Source organism: Schistocerca serialis, chromosome 7 (genome assembly GCF_023864345.2).
Source record: "Schistocerca serialis cubense isolate TAMUIC-IGC-003099 chromosome 7, iqSchSeri2.2, whole genome shotgun sequence".
Classification (NCBI taxonomy): Eukaryota; Metazoa; Arthropoda; class Insecta; order Orthoptera; family Acrididae; genus Schistocerca; species Schistocerca serialis.
Genome location: NC_064644.1, coordinates 249042403 through 249067078, shown reverse-complemented (window position 1 = coordinate 249067078; position 24676 = coordinate 249042403). Strand labels below are relative to the sequence as shown.

Below are 24676 nucleotides of genomic sequence, written 5' to 3'. Positions count from 1 at the left end.
GTGGATGAGTATGCAACCAGAAAGCTATTCACCTCACACAGACCATCTTCGACATTGTTCCTGGGTGCATTACGTGTTGTCGCCTCTAGCCATATGAGGGTGCATCCAGCATTGTCGAACGTGATCTTTTTGGTGGTCCAGGTGTCATGGTGTAGGCAGGCATGATGTTTATGGGCGTACTAGGCTCTAAATCATTGAACATGGTACAATGACCAGTCAGCGTTATTGTGACACAACACCCCTTACCAATGTGCGTCTTTTGCGGGGTCCACCTGTTCCTGACTTCTTTTTTATGAGTGACAATACTCTACCGCATAGAACTGTGGACGCGGAGGAACTCTTGGAATGTGATGATATTCGGCGAATCTACTGGCTTTCCCGTTCTCCCGATTTAAATCACACCGAGTATGTGTGGATTGCTTTGAGGAGACGTATCCCACCACGTCAACTAGCACCGACAACTATTCAGCAGTTGTAAATCACATAGGTGGAGGAATGGAATTCCTTACCAACATTGTAGATAGCCTGAAAGCACCTCACACCTTATGAAGAACCATGTCCCGCCTCCTGTAATGGATTCAGCATTTCTTTCAGCTATCTTGTGTTCTATACTATACTGTAATAGTTCTTTCTAAGTACGGTCCACGTTTTACCGAGCTCTGTTACTCGGTAGGGTCACGTCACACGAAAGCTACTTTCACCTTTAAGTTTTGAACGCCAGAGTACTTTTGATGCTGAAAATACACGAGGCCGCGACGTTAGAGACAGGTGCCTGTGCAGAAGCTTACCAATGGAGCCGACGCGGTAGTTGAAGGTGACCAGCAGGACTCCGTGGTCCATGAAGTAGTCTGGCGGTTTGTTGGTTGCGCTGCCTCGGGCGAAGCGGCCGCCGTAGATGTAGAACATGACGGCCAGCGGGGAGCTGGAGCTGGAGTTCTGCAGCGGCACGTACACGTTGATGTAGAGGCAGTCCTCGTTGCCGGTGCCCTCCTGAGGACACTGGTCACTCATGGTCAGCGCGTCGCGGACTCCGGACCAATTGGCAGCCGGCTGCGGCGCCTGAGCACGCAAAATACGACCACATATAAGCTACGGCGTTCATCACTCAGTAAACAAACTACGCCATCCAGAAGACTGAAATAAATTAGGCACTTTTCAGGGGTGATTCATCTCGACATCTGTATTTCGCAAGCCAAAAAGTTCAAATGTGTGTGAAATCTTATGGGACTTAACTGCTAAGGTCATCAGTCCCTAAGCTTACACACTACTTAACCTAAATTGTCCTAAGGACAAACACACACACCCATGCCCGAGGGAGGACTCGAACGTCCGCCAGGACCAGCCGCACAGTCCATGACTGCAGCGTCTTAGGCCGCTCGGCTAATCCCGCTCGGTTTTCACAAGCCACCTTAGAGTGTTTGTTTGAGGAAGAATGACTGACAGTAACACTCCATACAGACTAAATTTCTCAGATTTTCTAGTTGTAGCTATTTTGCGTGATATATATGGAAAGAAGAAATGCACTGCACGACTATTCTTGAAGCGTGCTGTCCATAAATTTCAACAGTACACTTCTCCACGATGAGCAACGCTTCACCTGTTGCGTCTGCCACTTGGGTTTGTTGACCACTTCCATGACGCTTTCCAACTTATAAACGATCGCGTGACGAAACGCGCCGCTCTTTGATGGGTCTTCTCTGTCGCTTCTACTAATCCAACCTTTTTTGGATTGCAGACTGAGTCATACTGAAGAATCAGCCAAATTACTGTTCTAGAAGGCACTTCGTAAAGGTCCAGTTAAATAAAAAAATTTTTCGCCCCACAGAAATATAAATTTAAATACAAGAGAGCACTCCGTCTTCAGGCCACGAGTGGCTTACAGGGACCATCCGACCGCCAAGTCATCCTCAGTGGAGGATGCGGATAGGAGGGGCGTGGGGTCATCACACCGCTCTCCCGGTCGTTATGACGGTATTCTTGACCGAAGCCGCTACTATTCGGTCGAGTAGCTACTCAATTGGCATCACGAGGCTGAATGCACCCCGAATAATGGCAACAGCGCATGGCGACCTGGATGGTCACCCATCCAAGTGCCGACAACGCCCGACAGTGCTTAACTTCGGTGATCTCACGGGAACCGGTGTATCCTCTGCGGCAAGGCCGTTGCCTAAATTCAAGATAGGGAAATATTAATTCAGATTGGTGGTGAGTCACAGGAGAAGGCCGATAAGTGGGTAAAAATCATTTTATTAATGGTCTTTGGAAAAATTTTATGTATGTAACCTACAAAGAACTTCTGAGCCGAAGCCCAGTTACGAGTTCCAGGGACTGACTGCAGTATCTGGAAGAATAATGTTCGTGTTGTGGAGGTGCTGAAAAAACTGTTCAGATCCGACTGGGTGCGTGGGGAAACAAGATAATTAACATAGTGTATTATTCAGTCTTAGCATTGTGTCCTTTCTGGACTGAGATGTTTATATTTGCACACGGTTATGATTATTGTGTTTGAGGTTAACGTTTTAGAAGACTGTTAGAAAGTTCAATTCTATGAGGTACATTAACTTTGCTGTTACTGGAAAAACATACAGGATTTTAGTGGTATAGGTACAGGTGAGAATTCGTACCTTAATATGCACCCACTACAGCAAAGCAGTTGTTTTTTCTTTGCATCTACCAGTCTTCCTGCAAACACATCACATACTTTACTACATGTACCACAAAATGGGCTATGCCTGCAGTATCGACTACCCTTTTTACATCCACGTGTCCAAATTTTAGTACCTAACTTGATGACGAGAGAAAAATAAGCATTAGCGACTTCCTTGTGCTACACGTATTTGGAGGTACTAACCAACCTAAAAATACACTACTCATAATAGCTCCAGTTATTAGTCTGTAAATGAAGTAAATGCTGTTGTAACGTGGTCCAGTATAATTTTCTTGAAGCTTTACTGTATGGACAAATGATGATGGCGTCCTCCTGGGTAAAATATTCCGAAGATAAAATAGTCCCCCATTCAGATCTCCGGACGAGGACTACTCTGGAGGACGTCGTTATAAGGAGAAAGAAAACTGGCGTTCTACGGATCGGAGCGTGGAATGTCAGATCCCTTAATCGGGCAGGTAGATTAGAAAATTTAAAAAGGGAAATGGATAGGTTAAAGTTAGATATAGTGGGAATTAGTGAAGTTCGGTGGCAGGAGGAACAAGACTTTTGGTCAGGTGAATACAGGGTTATAAATACAAAATAACATAGGGGTAATCCAGGAGTATGTTTAATAATGAATAAAAAAATAGGAGTTCGGGTAAGCTACTACAAACAACATAGTGAACGCGTTGTTGTGGCCAAGATAGACACGAAGCCCACGCCTACGACAGTAGTACAAGTCTATATGCCAACTAGCTCTGCAGATGACGAAGAAATTGAAGACATGTGTGATGAGATAAAAGACATTATTCAGATAGTGAAAGGAGGCGAAAATTTAATAGTCATGGGTGACTGGAATTCGATAGTAGCAAAAGGAAGAGAAGGAAACGTAGTAGGTGAATATGGATTGGGGGAAGAAATGAAAGAGGAAGCCGCCTGGTAGAATTTTGCACAGAGCACAACTTAATCATTGCTAACACTTGGTTCAAGAATCATAAAAGGACGTTGTATACATGGAAGAAGCCTGGAGATACTGACAGGTTTCAGATAGATTATATAATGGTAAGACGGAGATTTAGAAACCAGGTTTTAAATTGTAAGACATTTCCAGGGGCAGATGTGGACTCTGACCACAATCTATTGTTTATGAGCTGTAGATTAAAACTGAAGAAACTGCAAAAAGGTGGGAATTTAAGGAGATGGGACCTGGATAAACTGACTAAACCAGAGGTTGTACAGAGTTTCCGGAAGAGCATAAGGGAACAATTGACAAGAATGGGGGAAAGAAATACAGTGGAAGAAGAATGGGTAGCTTTGAGGGATGAAGTAGTGAAGGCAGCAGAGGATCAAGTAGGTAAAAAGACGAGGGCTAGTAGAAATCCTTGGATGACAGAAGAAATACTGAATTTAATTGATGAAACGAGGAAGTGTAAAAATGCAGTAAATGAAGCAGGCAAAAAGGAATGCAAACGTCTCAAAAATGAGATCGACAGGAAGTGCAGAATGGCTAAGCAGGGATGGCTAGAGTATAAATGTAAGTATGTAGAGGCTTATCTCACTAGGGGTAAGATAGATACTGCCTACTGGAAAATTAAAGAGACCTTTGGAGAAAAGAGAACCACTTGTATGAATATCAAGAGCTCAGATGGAAACCCAGTTCTAAGCAAAGAAGGAAAAGCAGAAAGGTGGAACGAGTATATAGAGGGACTATACAAGGGCGATGTACTTGAGGACAATGTTATAGAAAGGGAAGAGGATGTAGATAAAGATGAAATGGGAGATATGATACGGCGTGAAGAATTTGATAGAGCACTGAAAGACCTAGGTCGAAACAAGGCCCTGGGAGTAGACAACATTCCATTAGAACTACTGACAGCCTTGGGAGAGCCAGTCCTGACAAAACTCCTCCATCTAGTGAGAAAGATGTATGAGACAGGCGAAATATCCTCAAACTTCAAGAAGAATATAATAATTCCAATCCCAAAGAAAGCATGTGTTGACAGATGTGAAAATTACCGAACTATCAGTTTAATAATTCACAGCTGCAAAATACTAACGCGAATTCTTTACAGACGAAAGGAAAAACTAGTAGAAGCCGAACTCGGGGAAGATCAGTTTCGATTTCGTAGAAATATGGGAACACGTGAGGCAATACTGACCCTACGATTTATCTTAGAAGCTAGATTAAGAAAAGGCAAACCTACGTTTCTAGCATTTGTAGACTTGGAGAAAGCTTTTGACAATGTTGACTGAAATACTCCCTTTCAAATTCTGAAGGTGGCAGGGGTAAGCTACAGGTAGCGAAAGGCTATTTACAATTTGTACAAAAACCAGATGGCAGTTATAAGAGTCGAGGGACATGAAAGGGAAGCAGTGGTTGGGAGGGGAGTGAGACAGGGTTGTAGCCTCTCTCCGATGTTATTCAATCTGTATATTGAGCAAGTAGTAAAGGAAACTAAAAGAAAAATTCGGAGTAGGTATTAAAATCCATGGAGAAGAAATAAAAAGTTTAAGGTTCGCCGATGACATTGTAATTCTGTCAGAGACAGTAAAGGACTTGGAAGAGCAGTTGAACGGAATGGACAGTGTCGTGAAGGGAGGATATAAGATGAACACCAACAAAAGCAAAACGAGGATAATGGAATGTAGTCGAATCAAGTCAGGTGATGTTGAGGGAATTAGATTAGGAAATGAGACACTTAAAGTAGTAAGGGAGTTTTGCTATTTGGGGAACAAAATAACTGACGATGTTCGAAGTAGAGAGGATATAAAATGTAGACTGGTAATGGCAAGGAAAGAGTTTCTGAAGAAGAGAAATTTGTTAACATCGAGTACAGATTTAAGTGTCAGGAAGTCGTTTCTGAAAGCATTTGTATGGAGTGTAGCCATGTATGGAAGAGAAACATGGACAATAAATACGTAGTTTGGACAAGAAGAGAATAGAAGCTTTTGAAATGTGGTGCTACAGAAGAATGCTAAAGATTAAATGGGTAGATCACATAACTAATGAGGCGGTACTGAATAGGATTGGGGAGAAGAGGAGTTTGTGGCACAACTTGACAAGAAGAAGGGATCGGTTGGTAGGACATGTTCTGAGACATCAAGGGATCACAAATTTAGTATTGGAGGGCAGCGTGGAGGGTAAAAATCGTAGAGCGAGACCAAGAGATGAATACACTAAACAGATTCAGAAGGATGTAGGCTGCAGTATGTATTTGGAGATGAAGAAGCTTCCACAGGATAGAGTAGCATGGAGAGCTGCATCAAACCAGTCTCAGGACTGAAGACTACAACAACAGTATCCATTAACACACTGTAAAATTTATTGTTAATTCAGTAGTCAGTGTCTCTTTAACTAAATGTTTACAAATACTTCACGAACAGATGATCTTCAGTAAGACATCTCAGGGAGCATGAAGAGTTATCAAAGTATGCAACCTACCAGATTATTGCATAATATTCTCCCACAAACAGTAGGCGAAACCATCTGTTTGGACCTTGCCAGAGAGCTTGCTGAGTCTTTTTGAACTTTTCACATATCTTAGTAATAGTAGAATGACTTTCAAATTTTTTTTGCTTATTACTGCCGAGGAAAACTAACAACAAAATCATAGTCGAAACTAAAGTAAGATTATTTTCTGGAGATAATTTGGCTCAAGTGTTCAAAAATAGTTCAAATAGCTCTGAGCACTATGCGACTTAACACCTGAGGTCATCAGTCCCCTAGAATTTAGAACTATTTAAACCTAACTAACCTAAGGACGTCACACACATCCATACCCGAGGCAGGATTCCAACCTGCCACCGTAGCGGTCGCGCGGTCCCAGACTGAAGCGCCTAGAATCGCTCGGCCTCATCGGCCGGCTGCCTCAAGTGTATTTGGTCGGATAATGGACCTCGGTGTAGCTCTAAAATGTGAAACTCATTCACTCAAGACGATAACATCAATCACATCGATCTACATATCGTCCAGTGTCTAATTCTGTTGAGAGTAACAAGCAAGACTTAGGAAGACTGTTCCAAGCATACTGTGGACAGGTAGCCAAGAACTAAGTTGAAGTGCGTTTGTAACATCAATAATCGACAGATTTAAGTATAATCCGTTCTCGTTCTCTGCTGACATTGTACACTAGTGTATCTGCATTGCCAATATCTTTGGTCTATAAACATTTAATAATTATTTTAATAATTTTGGCGTTTTAAAGAATTATGTAGTAACTGTATCTTTGGTTTAATGTGTAAAGCTTTATGAATGTAATAATTTGTAAAAACTTTGTATATTTTACTGGTCCATAAGTAGGGAGGCTAAATGTAAGCCTGTAGCAAAGCCCCGCAGCTACGAAAGCAGTATGGCGGGACTGGAAGAGATGGACTTGCCACGCAAGGCTTTTTTGTTTGTGGCGAATGATATAGTCGACTTCTGACTGTGACATCGAGGCAAGAAGAGCTTGCGGGAATATAAATTAGCCTTGAATCGAATGTAAAGTGGCCTATCGAACATAGTATCATTATTGATCCTATCTGGTTAAATTTACGACATCAACAAGTTTTGTATCAGGATGTGGATAACATGAAGAACCATGGTTGCCTTGTAGCTAATTTCATAGGCCCTGTAATTTTCCACAAGCGCTACCACCTTCAGAAGAACGATTATCTAAATATATACAACCTATGGACCAGGTATTATGAATTGTATAATAACTTTTTGTGGAACTCGTAACTCACGCGTGGACACCCGTGATTTTACCCAGTCACATTCCTAGATAGGGTCCTTTCCAAGTGAATTAATTCCGAGTAATCAGTTTTTTATTAAACTGACAATTTTGGCAGTGACGGATTTTGCAATTTTATTAACTGTGTGGAATATGAAGATTGGTTAGTTATCTGTACAGTAGTAAATGATTTACTCCACTTAATGTTTCATATTAAAGTTTCCTAAAGTGTGTTTGTAAAGAAAGCTTTTCATTAAGTAAGAAGCTTCCACTAAAGTAATCAATGACAAAAATATAAGGTACCTATAGCTGCCTTTAAGTAAAAGTTATAAAAAGACAGAAGTATTATTTCGCTTGGAACAGGTTTGTAAACTACTAACCTTTTGTTCTTTTCATATGTTGTTTGAAAGTGCTTTATCAAGTTGTGCAGTCGTTTATAAAGCCAGTTTGACTTTGAGTCCAATGAGAGACTAGTTGCTAGCTCTCTTCGTTATCTGTTAAACTAGTTTTTCAATATTCATTATACTTTAAGTTGTTACTAATGTTGTTTGCCATTTTCTTAGTTTTGTGTGTTGCCATTACAAGCGATGATGGTTCTTCAAACCATCCCAGTTTAAGGGACACCATAAGCTACTTAACTTCTGTGATAAATGAAAGTAAAGGCTCTTTGTGAGCAAGTGCAGCAACCTGTACAATCATTTATTCTGCACGAAAACTTTTCTTTTAAACAATGACTGTACCACCCATTTGTATAGAGTAATTTCATGTGCAAATTTATGAAGTCCATAGTAATCAATTCTGTTTCAACATCATGATGGTTTTTGTGATAGTTAATTAAAATAATAATAGTTCATACTATTGCCAGTCAGACTTTGTTAGTAGGTTCATATGTCCTTCTGCATTTGTTCTTTGTACTGCATAGCAGTTTTTGCGAGTAGCAAGTGTTACTGTGAGACAGTGCGTATTGCCGCATTTACTGGCCATTCTGTGTTCTGCATAAGTGTTAGCTGTAGTGTTGTTTGGTAGGGCAAGTTACTGCATTACACTGAGAGTAACTGTGTTAGAAGAGATAAGTTAGGTTATCAAGTAAGGTTAGTATTCTTAGGTGAAGCTTATTTCCATTTTGCCACAAAACTTGATACCGCATTGCCTAATTAGGCTGGTGACCGTGTGTACATATATAGTACAACTCTATTCAAAATCCGTTTACTTTGCTGTTGTTACCGTTTCACTAACTTCGCGATTACGAAATTACAGATTCCTTGTCATTAAGTACTGTTACGGTCAGCTCAATCCTTCACAGAAGGGCCGATTTGGTAATGGTAGGTAGTGTTACAAGTTAATCTTATTTTTAATCAATTGTTGAGTGTACAGTTTTTTTATTGTTGCATGGCACTGAGGCTGCAATTGACTCCTTGTTTTGTCTCTTGGTACTCTTTGGAACTTAGTTGAGTTCAGAGCAGCAGAACATTAACAGCAGTCATATATGTATACTAGAGCTTTAGTTCTGTTTCTCACATTGATAAACTAATTTTTCTAGGGTATTTTCGTTTTCGGTCCCTTATAGGAGTGGTTAACCTGCCACAACCTATACTAAATGAAATTATAGAAAGAACTCAAGACTGAATCCTTAATTATTTTTTTTTTTTTAAGGGAGCCACCACAACTACTTTACTGGATGAGTACCATTTCTGTCAGCGAATCAGAGTCTGGAGTATGCTTTTCTTGCTACTACTTTATGGTGTCACTCTGGATGGTAGCTTCTATGTATTTTACTGTCCTTATTGTTTCGAGTGATAAGTAGAACTTTCTTTATATGTGTAATGCACTTACTATCTTTTTCCCTTGCATATTCACTACTATTACATCTGCCTACATCTTCCCAACCTACTGTACAATGAATGGTAGAAGCTACTTCATGCCAATATTTCTTTTTATACCCATGTTCCACAGTAGTTTCCGTACGTCATTTTTTTTTTAATTTAAGCACACTGCAATTTAAAAAGTCTTGCACCAGAAGCATTTCTCTTTTACTTAAAAAAAGTCATCACCATTTTGGACCGATTATTAGTAATTATCTTTCCTACTGTAGTGCAAATTAATGTACAATCGACTTGCTAGATGGGGCCTCGCCTTACAAGAATTTACTTTTTAAATCTAACAATATCTGGCGAAACAAATGTGGTTCCCGATGCTTTATCACATCTGCTGGAGAATTTAAAAGATACATAATGAGTCCACGTGTCGGAAAAATCAAAATTTAATTTTAAAAGCAGCATGGAAGAACAGTAAAAATGCGAAAGTTTCTACATACTATAAAATCTCAGTAGATAGCGGATGAAATATAAAAAGTCATTAATACAATGAATCAAAATCGAATGTAAAATACAACTTGGCAATTTTACGTCATTCGTAATGGCGTCTTTCACTGCAGAATAGACTTAAGCTCAAAATCATGAACATTTTGCATACCAAAGCACAGTATTTACGGTCTGATTAAATGAATACATACTAGTTACGCACTTTTTCGTCTAAATAAATGCTGAAAACAACTGCAAGGATAGATGATCTTCAGCAACATGTCAGCGAGTATGAAGACTTATCAGAGCATTTATGTCAATGTAACTAGATGTCTACAGCCCGAAATAAGGCTTAGCATTATCCCACAAACCATAGACGAAATCGTCTTCTTGGACCTCTTCTGACCGCACCCTCAGTCTCATGGAAATTTCTCACAGATCTTAGCAGTAATCGAATTTATTTCAAAATTTTTTCACTTCTTCCTGCTAAGAAAGTCCAGGGGACTGATGACTTCACATATTAAAACCCATAGTGCTCAGAACCATTTGAACCAATTGAACCAGTGTCTCAGCGACCGCTGCCGCGCGTGCGCGGACCGCGGAGAGAACGCCTTGCGAGGGAAGGGGATTTAACACGGCCACCCGGCCTCAGGAGCTCAGTTCGTCAGTACACCTGACGATGGCGATATGTCTGATCGCCGAAATATTGTACCCGTTGGACACTATGGCCCGGCGGTACACCCGTGGTCTGTTCGAGCAAGAAATACGCCGGGAGAAACTGAAGACTCACAAGAGTTTTTATTGATTACTTTCATTTTTTACACCGCTTAAGACTTGTGGACCGAAACCCTTCTTATCATTCAGTTTTTATAATAAAAACAAAATGTGGAGTACTTATTGCACTCTTCATGGATCGCAGTATTTCTTTTGAATTATTGTAGCATGTTGTTAGATGCAAAATATTCATGCAGTTGCAGCGGAGCATTAAAGTATTAATTGTTAGGAGATGTTAAAGAAGATTTTAAAAACTGCATTTAGACGAAGGAGAAATGATTTTTTTTATTTATAGGAAGAGTAATTAATTTCTGATATTTATTCTATGTCAAAATATTCACATGTCCGATAGTAGGAAGTTCCAGAAAATGTTTGAGTACTGAAATTTCGGAATAAGGTTTCAATAATACAACTTGTACGGCTACATATCAGATTTTATAACATCGATAGTAAAGTTTCACTAGTTAGTCTAGCAATTTTTAGATAAAACGTATAGATAACGATAATATTGTCAGAAATAGAGCTTTACACATTAATTGTTAGGAGATGTTAAAGAAGATTTTAAAAACTGCATTTAGACGAAGGAGAAATGATTTTTTTTATTTATAGGAAGAGTAATTAATTTCTGATATTTATTCTCTGTCAGAATATTCACATGTCCGATAGTAGGAAGTTCCAGAAAATGTTTGAGTACTGAAATTTCGGAATAAGGTTTCAATAATACAACTTGTACGGCTACATATCAGATTTTATAACATCGATAGTAAAGTTTCACTAGTTAGTCTAGCAATTTTTAGATAAAACGTTTAGATAACGATAATATTGTCAGAAATAGAGCTTTACACATTTCCGCGTGTCTGTTGCCATTATAATAATTTTTTATGATTACACTTTCACCAGGCTAATAATAATAATAATAATAATATTTTATAGTAAAACTTCCGACACACCAACCTTTATATGAAAAACATTTTTTATATGTAATCGTTTCGATAATATTCGCTCTAAACCTAAAATGCCAAATTACATTCCGGGGTGTGTTTTATCCCTTAAAAGTCAAATTAGACACAAACAAAAATATATGTATTGCAGTGTGTTGCCACTCACACACCCGTCATGTTTCATTAGGATCGTTTATTGACACTTGTTAACGTTGCCTTGTGAATTTTGCGAGAACATCGTGGGCTTTCTTCCTCATATCCCCATTCAGCCTCCAAGATCAATTCGTATTTGGTTATGGTTGCACCGACCTATGAAGAAACCAGCAACCTCTCTCTCATTTCGTTCGATGTGCATTGTCACGCCTACTTGATAAGGATCTAAAAGTTGGAATAGAGCTCCAAAATTGGTCGCACTACTGTCTTGAATTTTACTTCCGCGATGCACTCTCCTGGAATGTTTCCAATAACTCCAAATTTTCCATTCGCCTTTCCTGCAACAGGGTTCGCGTGTGCGTCTCCATTCATTTCGATCATTAGTGTTACTCCTAAATACTTGCACGATGTAAAGTGCTCAAGTTGCTCACTGCTTGTAATCGATTACTATAAGGTTCTTTCTCCTTGTTACAGATATTGTCATACTTTTATGGACATTTAGAAATAGTTGTTACTCATTGCTCCAAATACAAATTTTATCTAAACATTTCTCCATTTCCTTACTATCTTCTAACGACAACACTTCCATGCAGACAGTAGTCTCATCAGCTAACAATTTAATAGTTCTCTAATGTTTGCAAAATAAGCAAAGGATTTATCAAATAGAGTCAGAAACACACTTCGTTATGGCATCTGATATGTTTCTGTTCAACGTTTGGGTTCCAGTATAGCGTACCTGCGTCTATTAGTCAAACATCGCCCCAACAGTATACATCAAGAGACACTTCGTATGACTGCATATTGATTATCAGTCGACAATTTGGTATAGTGTCAGAAAATCTTTTCGTAATCAAGGAAGATGAAATCTACCTGCACCTATTTGTCACGATATTATTAGTGAAAAAAGCGAACTGTCTTTCATATGAGCGTTCTTTTTCTGAACCGGTGCTAATTTTTGGATAGGAGCCTCTGTTTCACCAGGAAATGCCATAATGTTTGAGGTGAGAATATTCTTTAAGATTCTGTACCAGATGCTCGTTAATAGTATCGGTATGTAATTCCACTGTAACGTGAGCCAAGACAAGGGATCGTTGCCGTAAGCATACCACTTGCCACAAACCACTGGCACAGCGCTATGCTTAGGAGCTCCGTATCTAGCGAACCTAACAATACCCTAGAATCGATTTGGCAGTGTTTTGGCAAATAACGTACAAACCCGTCCTGTATCATACAGGTACTGATCGTTGGAAAAGACTGGGCATCGAATCGGTGAGTAATCGAATCAGCCCCCTGAGGCTAACATCCCACAACCGTCAGTCCTGACAGGATCGCCTGCTAGCGTGTTCATCCACAATATCAATGGACTGAGCGTCGAACCGAGGCCCTCCCAGCGGCCAATCCCATGGACTCTCACGGAGGCTAGGCGCTGTCAGCCAGAGATCATGGTCGGGGTTCGTACCTCGGATGTCTACGCCTCCATCACACACCAAGGATGGTCCGGATTCCCGCTAGTCTTGCTAACAGCAAAGTAGGGCCAAACCGCTGCGTTAGCTTCTTACGCAACAATGACCGTTGCTGACCTCGAAAATTTACAATTATTAACCGACCTCAGTGAAACTCCGATGAAGCTTTGTGCAAATGTGGTGTGCAGTGTCCCTAATATTCCTGTCGATCCCGTCACATCGCACACTTCAGTTCTGAGCTCACAGTGAGCGCGTGAACATACCTGGAATAAGAGAGTCTCCTGCCAATTGTGAAGACCCTGATCAGGACCCCGCCTGATATCTTGCAACCCACATAAAGTAACTGTTATACTTTCCTTCTTAATGACAAAGCTCAGCCGCACTCTGCAGGAGAAATGACGATGCTCCTGCAGCGTTTCTGATGGGAAGTGTTTGATAGCCCACCGTACAGCCCGGACTTGGCTCTCTCTGATTTCACCTCTTCACTCACATGAACCGCTGCCTACGAGGTCAGCATTTTGGCACAGACAGAGAGGTGCAGACCAGCTTGGAGAACTGGAGGTGACTATGTAGAAAGTAGCTGGGAGCAGTAGCTAAATGTAGCAAATAAAAAATCTTTGACTTTCACAGTGATTTCCATTTCGCAACCGATTGGAGGCTGAAAAAAATAGTCCTCGCGTAATGCAAGGTCGCTTCACCCCCGAGCTGTGTAGTCAGCACGCAAATGGGCGTCCATCCACTATGCACGGTGAACAGTGGGTCCGACATCCACCACTCTGCCTGATACGGGCAGAAGCCTGTTATTATAAATTGTTGACAAATAAATAAATAAATGTTTCAGCTGCCCGCAACTTAACCCACCCCGCTACCTCCTCCAGAGAACACCCGCACACTTACACCACGCATCTATATTTTTCGTAAACTAGAGTGATTTGCACTCTGTGTAACATAGCTCACTGTCGCACTCTTCGAGAGACATGGAGAAAGGAAGGAAGATTAGAGTTTAACGTCCCATCGACAGCACGGCTGGATTACAAAAATATAGGGAGCCTCCTTTACAAAGAGAACATTCTGGCATTTGCTGGAATGTTACGGAAATCATGGAAAATTTAAATCAAGATGGCCGGATGGATATTTGAACCATCGTCGCCCTGAATGCGATTCCAGTGTCCTGCCTGGAACATTGGGATCAGTTAGACTCGAATCGCCTATGAACCTTATGATTAATGAATGACATTGTGGCACACCGACAATAAAACTCAGAAAATTGCTATCTATCTTCTTTCGCCTATTGCAGTAACTTCATCATGCAAATATCTCCAAAATTATTTCTTCCTCCGACGAAATTTGTGAGTTTTGCCTATGCCGGTTCAATTCGATTTAATCCGTAATTATAGGGTGAAAGTGGCACCAGAGTGCGTCTATGAGATTCAAGTTCTTTTGTTAATTTCGAGAACTTTGTCTTCCGGTTATGTTGTACAATTAAGTCAAATAATTTCGTCTTTCTCACTGACACATCAGCATCCACTGAGTAATTTCCCTTTTAAATCGAGGACCTAGGTAGAGCTCCGTTACACTCTTTGTTGTTATAAGAAACAGTGTCCATAACTGTAACACAGTTGGGTGGTAGATTCGGAATTGCTTTAGTCAAGAACTCATTAAAAAATTTTCGTAATTCATTTCCCCCTGGAATCCCCTGTTGCACATCCCACTTTATAAATAAACTCAGCATGGAGTAAAAACCCAGTTTTTGATCTAATATTGACCACAATAATACTGTTGCTTCCACTAACATTGCCCATGATGCCATCACCGCCTGCACCCTGCAACATATTCTATAAGTAATGTTGTCCACCCAAGTTTAATCAATGTAAAAGATCTTCCTACGCTGCTCCCTTAATTTCCTTACTTGTATCAAGTATTTACGTGTTCTTTCCTTTACAGATCTCTTCCAGATAAATCATATTACACGCAGTGCCTTGTGTAGAACATCTTTCTGCCAAGGAAAATGGATTTTTTTGTTCTGTAGCAGTAAGTAATTTTCATAAGATAGGCAACTTTTTGTTTCATGTTAAATTTCTCCACCGTTTGTGGAAACACCGATTTTATAAAACTATCTGTAACGATGGGTTTCCTCCCAAAATTCTTAGTTTTCTTTCGTGACGATTCCAGTAAACGTTTCTTTCTAATACGTCCTATAGTGATGAGTCTGACGATTGTATAAACAGCAGCCGTTTGAATGAGGTTGGTAATATTATCAAAAAGTTAATTTTGTGTCTTCTCTTTAACACAAGCTGTAGTGACATAGGAAGCGCCAGAACGCTCGTTACTCCGAAAGTCCCTCCTCTTCATCGTATTCCCCAGTTTTCCTGCAATCTGTTACGCGTATATGTCACTTTGGAATAAGTAAGTAAGTAAGAAAAAGTAAACTGAATGATAATAGTGAGTAAAATCCCACGAAAAGAATCGACGCAAATCACTGCACGCTGAACTATACCACTAGACAGGTAACAGACAACTGATTTTGGGTGTCCCTGAAGGCCAGTTGCAGGGTTCTTCCAAGGAATGCCACTTCCTCTCTCCCTCCCTCCAAGAGTGCTGCTATAGTTTACAAACTATAACCGAGTGTGACGTTTCCACCGTTTTTCAGGAAAATAAAGATTACTTTTAAGGAGAGCTTTTATAAATCACAGAAAAGCATGCACACACTACTTTTCCGCAACCACCCAACATCCCGTTACCTGACCACCGCACCCGTTGGGGTAAATGACACTTGTGATGGTTGGTTCAAATGGCTCTGAGCACTATGGGACTTAACTTCTGAGGTCATCAGTCCCCTAGAACTTAGAACTACTTAAACCTAACTAACCTAAGGACATCACACACATCCATGCCCGAGGCAGAATTCGAACCTGCGACCGCAGCGGTCGCGCGCTTCCAGACTGTAGCGCCTAGAACCGCTCGGCCACTCCGGCCGGAGACACTTGTGATGACAAGTGTCATCCAGTCTCAAAATAAAGATAAAATAATTATAAAAATAATGATTTGACACAATAGCTGTACCTCACTGTAATGAAACACTACCAATTCCAGACAAATAACAGACCATCCTCGGACATCCGTCCACGCACGATCGAGTTTGCTGTATCAGACATACAAAATGGCAATGAATGAGACCACATACTGCGAGGGTGAAGTGCAAGGCCACATGGTAGTTAGAAACTGGTAATGCTTCAATAAAGAAGTGACATGCAGCTGTTGTGCTAAATCATGGTATTTTTAGTTATTTAAAATCTGTAGTTCATAGCCACAAAATAAAAAAAATAATTAAATAAAGTATGAATTTTGTATCTCAGACGCAACTTTATCGTCTTCACTTTCGGTTCAACGGTCACGATGAAATTGTTACAGGTTAAAATCATCAAATCATGGTTCGACTGCACTGTAAGGTTTACACAAAAATTATATATTTTTACACAACTCGACTGGCTAATTATATCATTAGAGGTAGTTGTCAAATAATTCGTTTACTCTCTTCAGCTGTATTCTTTTCCCTAAAAATTTTTGCTTTGACGTCATGTCCGATCAGTTTTAAACTTAGAGGTAATTCACAAGTGACAAGTGCACGTTTAAGAAGAAGTGTGTCACAGGTGAGCAGTCATAATGCAGCAATAAAATTTTAATGTTTGACAGTGTTCGGTCACTGTATAAAAGGCTGATTCAGTCATGATACTAATAATAAAAGCATTTCGAACTCCTAGTAAAGCTGTTTAAGTAACCCCTGAATAAAACAACTGAAAATGCTAGACTTACCCGAAAACGGAGGTCTCCAAGAGGCGGCTGAGCATACGGGATGCCGACGAACCTGTTGTAGAGCGTTCCGTTGATGGAGGAGGCCACCACGCCCCTGAGGGTTCCCGTCTCCACCGTTACATTCACATCGTCCCCCTGCAAAAACGTCTTACTTTAGTACACGTAAACATGCGTTTGTTGCAGTTGCCTCGCTGCCGTACTGTATAGTACTGTCCGCCAGGTTAGCTGAAAGGCAGCGTGTCTGCCTACGATGCAGTGGATCCGGGTTCGATTCCCGCCCGGGCGGGAGATTTTCACCTCTCGTGGACTGGGTGTTGTCCTCATCATCATCTCTCCATCACCGCAGCCTAAGTCGCCGAGTGCGACGTCTCCTCAAATAAGTCTTGCAACGCGGCGGCAGAACTTCCCCGGAGGGGCCTCCCGCCCAACAATGCCACACGATCATTTCATTTCTACATTTCTATAGCACTCTCTCTACTAAAGAGCGCAAATTCCAAATAGTCCTCTACAGACTACTGGTCGACACACAGCCTACTCCAAGTTAATATTAAGAATGCGTAGAAGAAACTTCTGAAGAGAAAAAAACGGTCTAATTGGCTAAAAACCTTAAAAAGGTTTGAAGAAGTGCTGTGATTTTCGTTAAGAGTTCAGGAGGATGAGGGCTTGTGAGTGGATCGCTGACCAGGTGAGTCAGACAACAGGAAGGCGAAACGTGGACAACAACAGGTGGGTTACGTGACGATCGATGCCGCGCTCCCCATCCAAGTGACGGCACGGTGTGCAGTAACCGTGCCCCGATTACATCATCTGGGAGCGCCGGCCCTTGTCGGAGCAATCTATCGTCCTATAGGCATCATCGGAGGGGGAGCAGGCCAGTCCCTTCATAGTCGGAAGCAGCTGTTCTCCCGGCTACTGAAGCTAGCCACCGTCTCCTCCGGCGTATACGAAGAGATGAAAATTCACCCTGAGGGCCATCCAGCAATCGTAACGACTTCTTTTTACTAAAATAAAGGCTTTGTGTTTGCCATCAGGAGTCGTCTGCTTGTCACGCCCTCCATCAACCTGTCAGAGAACACGCGATCCCAACAGTCGTGATATCCTCCGCCTCCTTTTACATCGGTGTTAGAAGTTTACAACGTTTCATTACAATGCACACTGTCAAATAATGCTGAGCGCCAATGCACTGAATTGCCAACCACATGCAGTCCTGTCTCTTTTGCCTATCTCCATCCATGTGGAGGAATTGGGTTCGGCTCTTGCTGCTTGATGACAACTCAGTCTTCTGATTGGCTAGATGCGGCCTGCCACAATTTCCTTTCCTGTGCCAACCTCTTCATCTCAGGGTACCCCTTGCAACCTAGGTCCTCAATTACTTGTTGGGTACATTCCAATCTATGTCTTCCTCTACAGTTTTTGCCCTCTACAGCTCCCTCTAGAACCCGAACATTATTCCGTGACATCTTGACGGACGTCCTATCATCCTCTTCTTTCTTCTTGTAAGTGTTTCCCATATGTTTCTTTCCTCGCCGATCCCGAAAGTTATTCCGTGACGTCTTGACAAATGTCCTATCATCCACTTCCTTCTTATTGTAAGTGTTTGCTATATGTTCCCTTCCTCGCCGATTCTCTGGAGAACGTCCTCATTGATTACCTTACCAGTCCACCTAATTTTCAAAATTCTTCTGTAGCACGACATCTCAAATGCTTCAATTTCTCTTCTTTTTCCCACAGTCCATGTTTCCCTACCATACAATGCTGCGCTCCAGACGTACATAGTCAGAAACTTCTTTCTGAAATTATATCCTCTCTTTGCCAGGGCTCGTCTGCTTTCGATGTCCTCCTTGCAATTTTGCTGGTTAGATTGCAGAATTATTAACTTCATCTACTTCGTAATCTCCAGTCCTGATGTTAAGATACTTATTGTTCTCATTTCTGCTGCTTCTCAAATACTTTCGTCTTTCTTCGATTTATTCTCAATCCATATTCCGTACTCATTACTCTAATCATTCCATTCAGCAGATCCTGTGATTCTTCATCACTTTCACTTAGGATAGCAATGTCATCAGCGAAGCTTATCACTGACATCCTCTCACCTTGATTTTTATTTAATTCCACTCTTGAACCTTTCTTTCATTTCCGTAATTGCTTCTTCGAAGTACAGATTGAACAGTAGCGGCGAAAGATTACATCTCCGTCTTACATCCTTTGCAATCCGAGTACTTCGTTCTTCGTATCCCACTCTTATTGGGCCTTCTTGGTTCTTGTACAAATTGTGTATTACCCGTCTTTCGCTATAACTTACCCCTAGTTTTCGAACTCCTTGCACCATTTTGCATTGTCGAACGCTTTTTCCAGATCGACAGATCCTATCAACGAGACTTGATTTTTCTTAAATCTTGCTTCTATTATCAGCCGCAAGGTGATAACTCCCTCTCTGGTTGCTCTAACTTTCTTACAGCCAAACTGATCGTCACCTGACACATCCTCAATTTTCTTCTCCATTCTTCTTTATATAATTCTTGTCAGCGACTTGGATGCATCAACTATTACGCTGACTGTTTGGTAATTCTCACACTTGTCGGCCCTAGCAATCATCGGAATTGTGTTAATGATGTTTTCTCCAAAAGTAAGAAGGTATATCGCCAGACTCATGCATCCTACACACAAACGTTAATAGTCACCATGTCCCCAAGAGATTTTAGAAATTCTGATGGAGTGTTGTCTATCCCTTCTACCTTATTCGACGGTACGTTTTTCAAAGTTCTCTTGTATTCTGATTCTAATACTGGATCCCTTCTCTCTTCTATAACGAATGTTATTTCTTTTGTAACTTCGTCAGACAAGTTTTCCCCCTCATAGAGCTCTTCAATGTACTCTCGTCTGCATTTAGCAGTGAAATTCCGATTGTACTCTTAATTTTACCACCTTGCCTTTAATTTCACCAAGGTTCTTTTTACTTTTCTATATGCTGATTCAGCTCTTCCAACAATCATTTTTATTTCTTCACATTTTTCCTGCAGCTATTTTGCCTTAGCTTTCCTGCACTTTCCATTTACTTCACTCCTAAATGACTTGTATTTCTGTATTCTTGAATTTCTCTGAACATTTTTGTTCTTTCTTCTTTCGTCGATCAACTGAAGTATTTCTTCTGTTACTCATGGTTTTTTCGCGTTTACCTTCTTTGTACCTATGTTTTTCTTTCTAACTTTTATGGTTGCATTTCTTGAGATGTCCACTTCTCTTCAACTGGGGAGCTATTTGAATGAATGGCAGCGGCTCCAAACTCGAAGAAACCGTTGACAGCTAGGAGAACAATCTTCTGACTATACGACCTTCCTCACCGCATCCGCCCACCGCCATTGCAAGAGGATGATACGGCCGTCGGTTAGTCTGGATTGGCCCATATGGACCAGAACGGGGATCTTCGATTCGCCTCCTTATCATGTCTTCTGAAATCGTGTACAATATACACTGATCTGTACTTATGAGAGTCTACTCACTTTTTGAGGAAAACAAATCTCTTAATTCTTTTCTAGTGTCATTATGGTCGGTCTTTCTTTCAACGTTCAGCGTGATTCCTCTTGATGAGGTAGCAGTATATGTTAAAATATTTCTGCCACAGGTATTTTCTCACATTTCCTGGAACGAAACTTACTTTCGCTGGATCAACAGATTTTATAAGAGAAACAATGATGTGCCTACGTGAAAAATCATAGAGAAGCAACCTTTTGGGTGAACGAGGTGCAAAACATTTGTTAATTCACGCACGTTAATTCTTTTCTTATACGATAACGTCGAAAATAACAGAAGGTGTCCACGTGCAATCTCCCTGACTTCCAAATGCAACTAAAATAACTGTGACACACAGATACTTGTGGCTCGCGGCATCATCAATCAACTCTAAAAGGTTTGTGCTAACTTTTCCTAAAAGATTCATTTTTTGTTTCAGATGTTAAGTATTTACTAGAAATGAATGCACCTCAGGAGAGGAACCAATGCGTGGTGTGGATGCATAAATTTCCCACATGAATTTCAAAGGAAGATTAAGTCTTGATGTACCAAGTTCCTAGCCATTGAGAGTATAAACAAACAGTAAGGTTGTAGCTGAAAACGCATGTCTAATGAAATGGTAGAAGGGATCAGAAAGGCTTTCCAAACAAGTCAAGTGCTTTGTATGTATCGAAACATGTGGTGCGTCTTAGAAATCTATACTGTGACAAATCCAGTCTTCAGTGAGAAAAATTTACGTGTGCAACGATAAGAGTGCAGTTGGAATGTATTCACATCTCTTGGACTATGAAAACAAACACTACAAACCGACATTTCACGACAATTAATTAATTAATTAATTAATTTTTTTACAGATTATAATCTGTAAAAAAACGTAACACATGTAATGAAATCATGAAAACCGTCTGAAGATGAATCGTAATGATTCTAAATCAATAACGGTACCTTTTGAACAAAGGAACTGAAAATAAATTTGTGGGTGGTTGCTGTCTCAACACCATCAACATTTGTCTTCAAATAACAGCTACGCTCTCCAACCATGTCATCATATGACAAAATTGCAAAAACATTTATGTCACTGTTAAATCATCAATTATGTAAGTTTATTTTCAATTAACGTACTACAGGAAAATGGACGAGAAAGTTGTATAATGTAATTAAAATAGAGATAAGTTATGAATTCCACGACATTCCGCTTTCTTTTGCGCTGTGCCCGCAAGTATATATTATTACCTTTGTAAATTAAGCTTCAAATCCTGCTACTAGTTGCTGCTCTGGTTTGGAGTCACGTTTTAAACGATACTTACAAAATGTCATTGTTGAGACATCTTCAAAAATTACAATAGAATAAATTAATTATGGGCTACATTTGTACAATTACATTATAATCAACGCGTAGGAGAATTGTAAAGAATAAAATAATTAGAAAAATGACGGAAAGTGTAACACATATCTTTTTTTTTTTAAATTTCAGTTTCATCTGATCCAGAGTATTCCAGGATCGAATTTTCGAGGAAAGATATTTTTCTAATAACAAAAGAGTAGTTGTCAAACGATTTGGGGGCGGTCATAGAACATTTGGAAAAGTCTTTGACACAAAAAAGTGGACATACATTTACAAATCCCGATGATATGAGACCTACCATTTCGATTCTGTTGACAAAGTTAAGAAATATAAGGAAACATCTACGCGACAAGATTATTTTTTCAAGAAGAACGAAAGCTGGTTAAATACAACAGTATATATTCCGATTGATGCTAAACCTGCAAGTGTGACTAAATCCACAGGCCGACCTGCTACAAAATTTGAAACATTATCGGATAGGTTCAAAAGAAGGACAACTGAGGAGATTCGTACGAAGTTCAGTCCTGTCGAATTATCGTTCGCTGCGCAAATGAGTCTTCGATCTTCGGAGCACCCAGACGCTGCGAAGATTGTGAAAGACGTCACATTCTCAAGTCCATCCACGGCGAAAAAATACAAGGCAGACTTGCGATTGTCAACATCATCGCCATCCTCGTATGATGCAAATGAAGATCTAGCACTTCTTTTAGACTTGAAATAGTCAAAAGAATCTTACCAGCATTTGAGAAATGGGGCTAAAGGAAAAGGCTTAAACACACTTTATCCACCGTACTCAGCTGTTTTGGCAGCAATAAAAGCTTGCTGCCCTCCAGACGAAACCCTCACTTTTACCGAATCAAAAGCTGAGGTAAGGTTGCAAGCTTTGTTAGACTACGCCGCTCAATGTGTTCTACTGCTGAAACAAGACGATATGGTACATATGAGTGATTCAGAAATGTCTAATATGGCATTTATCTGTAAGTGGGGCTTCGACGGAATTTCCGGGCAAAGCATGTATAAAATGAAGTTTTTAGATTCGGGTATTTCAGATGCAAGTTTATTTTTCACTTCGCTTGTTCCACTGAAACTAGCAGGTGTAAGTGAAGAAATGAAAGAAGAAAAGATCTTATGGATTATAAGCCGTCTTCAGCCCTGTTTTGCAGACCACTCAAGTGCAAAGCAAACGTCTTTAAATGAGAAAGCGAATTTCTACAAACAGATCGAACAACTACAAGCATTCGAAACAGTCATTCATGGGAAAGACATTTCCATTAAATACAGTTTAAGCATTACCATTGTAGATGGTAAAGTGTGCAATGCTCCAGATACTACGTGAAAGAACACCCCTGGCGCAACATGCCAAAAGCGATCCATAGATTGTTGATTCACAGTCCATATATTATTTCTTCGGCCATTTTACCCATCGGCAAACTGTCGGAGGATGTTCAGAAATCAATCAATAGGTTGATAGAGCAATATCGCCGTAGTTTTTCTCGACTGTTTTCAAGAGTTGAGACCATGGAAGACGTGATCAGCAGATTATTGGCAACGATAGACACCTACGTTACTTCCTTACGCAAATCTTCGCCAAAGAAACTGAAGAGTTTGTCGCCAGAAGCCGTTGCCCTCTTAGTTCCTGTGGCGGAAGATTGTGAAGATTCAGATGCAGATGATGAGGAAACAGTGTTTGAAGATTATGACGATTCAGCTGAAGCAGAAAAAGAAGATGATGAAGATGGAAAAGAATAGGAAGTAGAAAGCTTTTAATTTTAGTTACAAAAAATTTGCAAAATAAATAATTGTAATTGAAATGAAATAATTCTTTGTAATATTTTACACCATCTTCTATCCTCTACTTGGTCCTTTCTTCGAGCTTTCCACTTTTTTTTGGTATATATTTTTAACCATTAACTACAACACTCCCAAAAACCGACTTTTATATAAATATAAATATATAAATCAGTATAAATAAAAAGACATCAGTTTTTGCGTGCCATCTTGGATCCAAAATTTTTTTTTTAATTTTTGAACTCAGTCTTGATCAGCAACCTCGATAATTCCCTAAACATTACCTTTATATAAATAAAATGACAGTAGTGTGCTTAGAGCCCGCCACCTTTGACCCGCCATTTTGTTTTCTTTCACTTTTTGATATTCTTAATCTGAAACTTCGTTAGCCTTACATACAAAGTTTGGTACAAATTCAACAACTCGTTATATTTTGACCAGCTTTTTGGAATTCCGATCCACTGTGTGCCGACACAACGTAACACTGTTCGATTTGCGTCTCACCGACAAGATGACTTTAAGCTCTTCATCAGAACGGGTAAATTTAAAGCATTCCAGAACTCTAGTAATGACATACATCCACAAACTTGGCTTCATAAATTTTCATACTGTTTTCCTTTTATTTGGTCATTAGAGAATAGATTAGAATTTATATGTGGCTATTTAGAAAATGAACCAGCTGTAAGGATGCGATCGATTTTCACGACTGTCACATTGAAGAAGATTTTTATCATGTCTTCCTTTCAGCATAATGGTCTAAGGCTACACAAGACCGAGTAAAACACAGTATTATAATGATGAAGCATTTAAAACAGTCTGAATTTTCCAGCCCTCTTAAATATTTTGAAGATATGTTACACAAGAATCAGTATTTGTCAAACCCGTACAGCCCCTTGCAACTTATTCGCATTTGCTTAATTAAATTGCCTGAACAATTAAGATATATTATTTTGGTTGAACGTTGTAAAGATGATATCGAAGCTTTTCAGGGCTTTTGCAAGAACTGGAAATCGACACGGAGAATTTCATGATGCGAAAGAAGGAAAACAACAACAATTACAGGTCACATACATCACAATTTCGTGACGACAGAAACAATAACCATACACGACAGGTCTATCGTTATAACGCAAATCGTGAACAAACCAGACACTACCCGTATGGCAACCATTGACAGAACATTAATAATTAAAGTGACAGATCACATTTCCATGGTAATGATTATGACAG

The 24676-nt window shown here is 40.1% G+C and overlaps 1 protein-coding gene and 1 pseudogene across 1 annotated transcript in view; both read right to left on the bottom strand.

Annotated features, from left to right (window-relative positions):
• The window catches only part of LOC126412995 (venom carboxylesterase-6-like), a 122137-nt gene that overhangs the window by 75419 nt on the left and 22042 nt on the right, over positions 1 to 24676 (bottom strand). The window contains exons 2-3 of the mRNA XM_050082887.1: positions 16804 to 16938; positions 789 to 1059 (exon numbers count right to left, since the gene is read on the bottom strand). Coding sequence (XP_049938844.1) covers positions 789 to 1059; positions 16804 to 16938 — 406 coding nt within the window. The remainder of the gene's footprint in view (positions 1 to 788; positions 1060 to 16803; positions 16939 to 24676) is intronic.
• On the bottom strand, positions 2051 to 2168 carry LOC126413656 (5S ribosomal RNA; annotated as a pseudogene).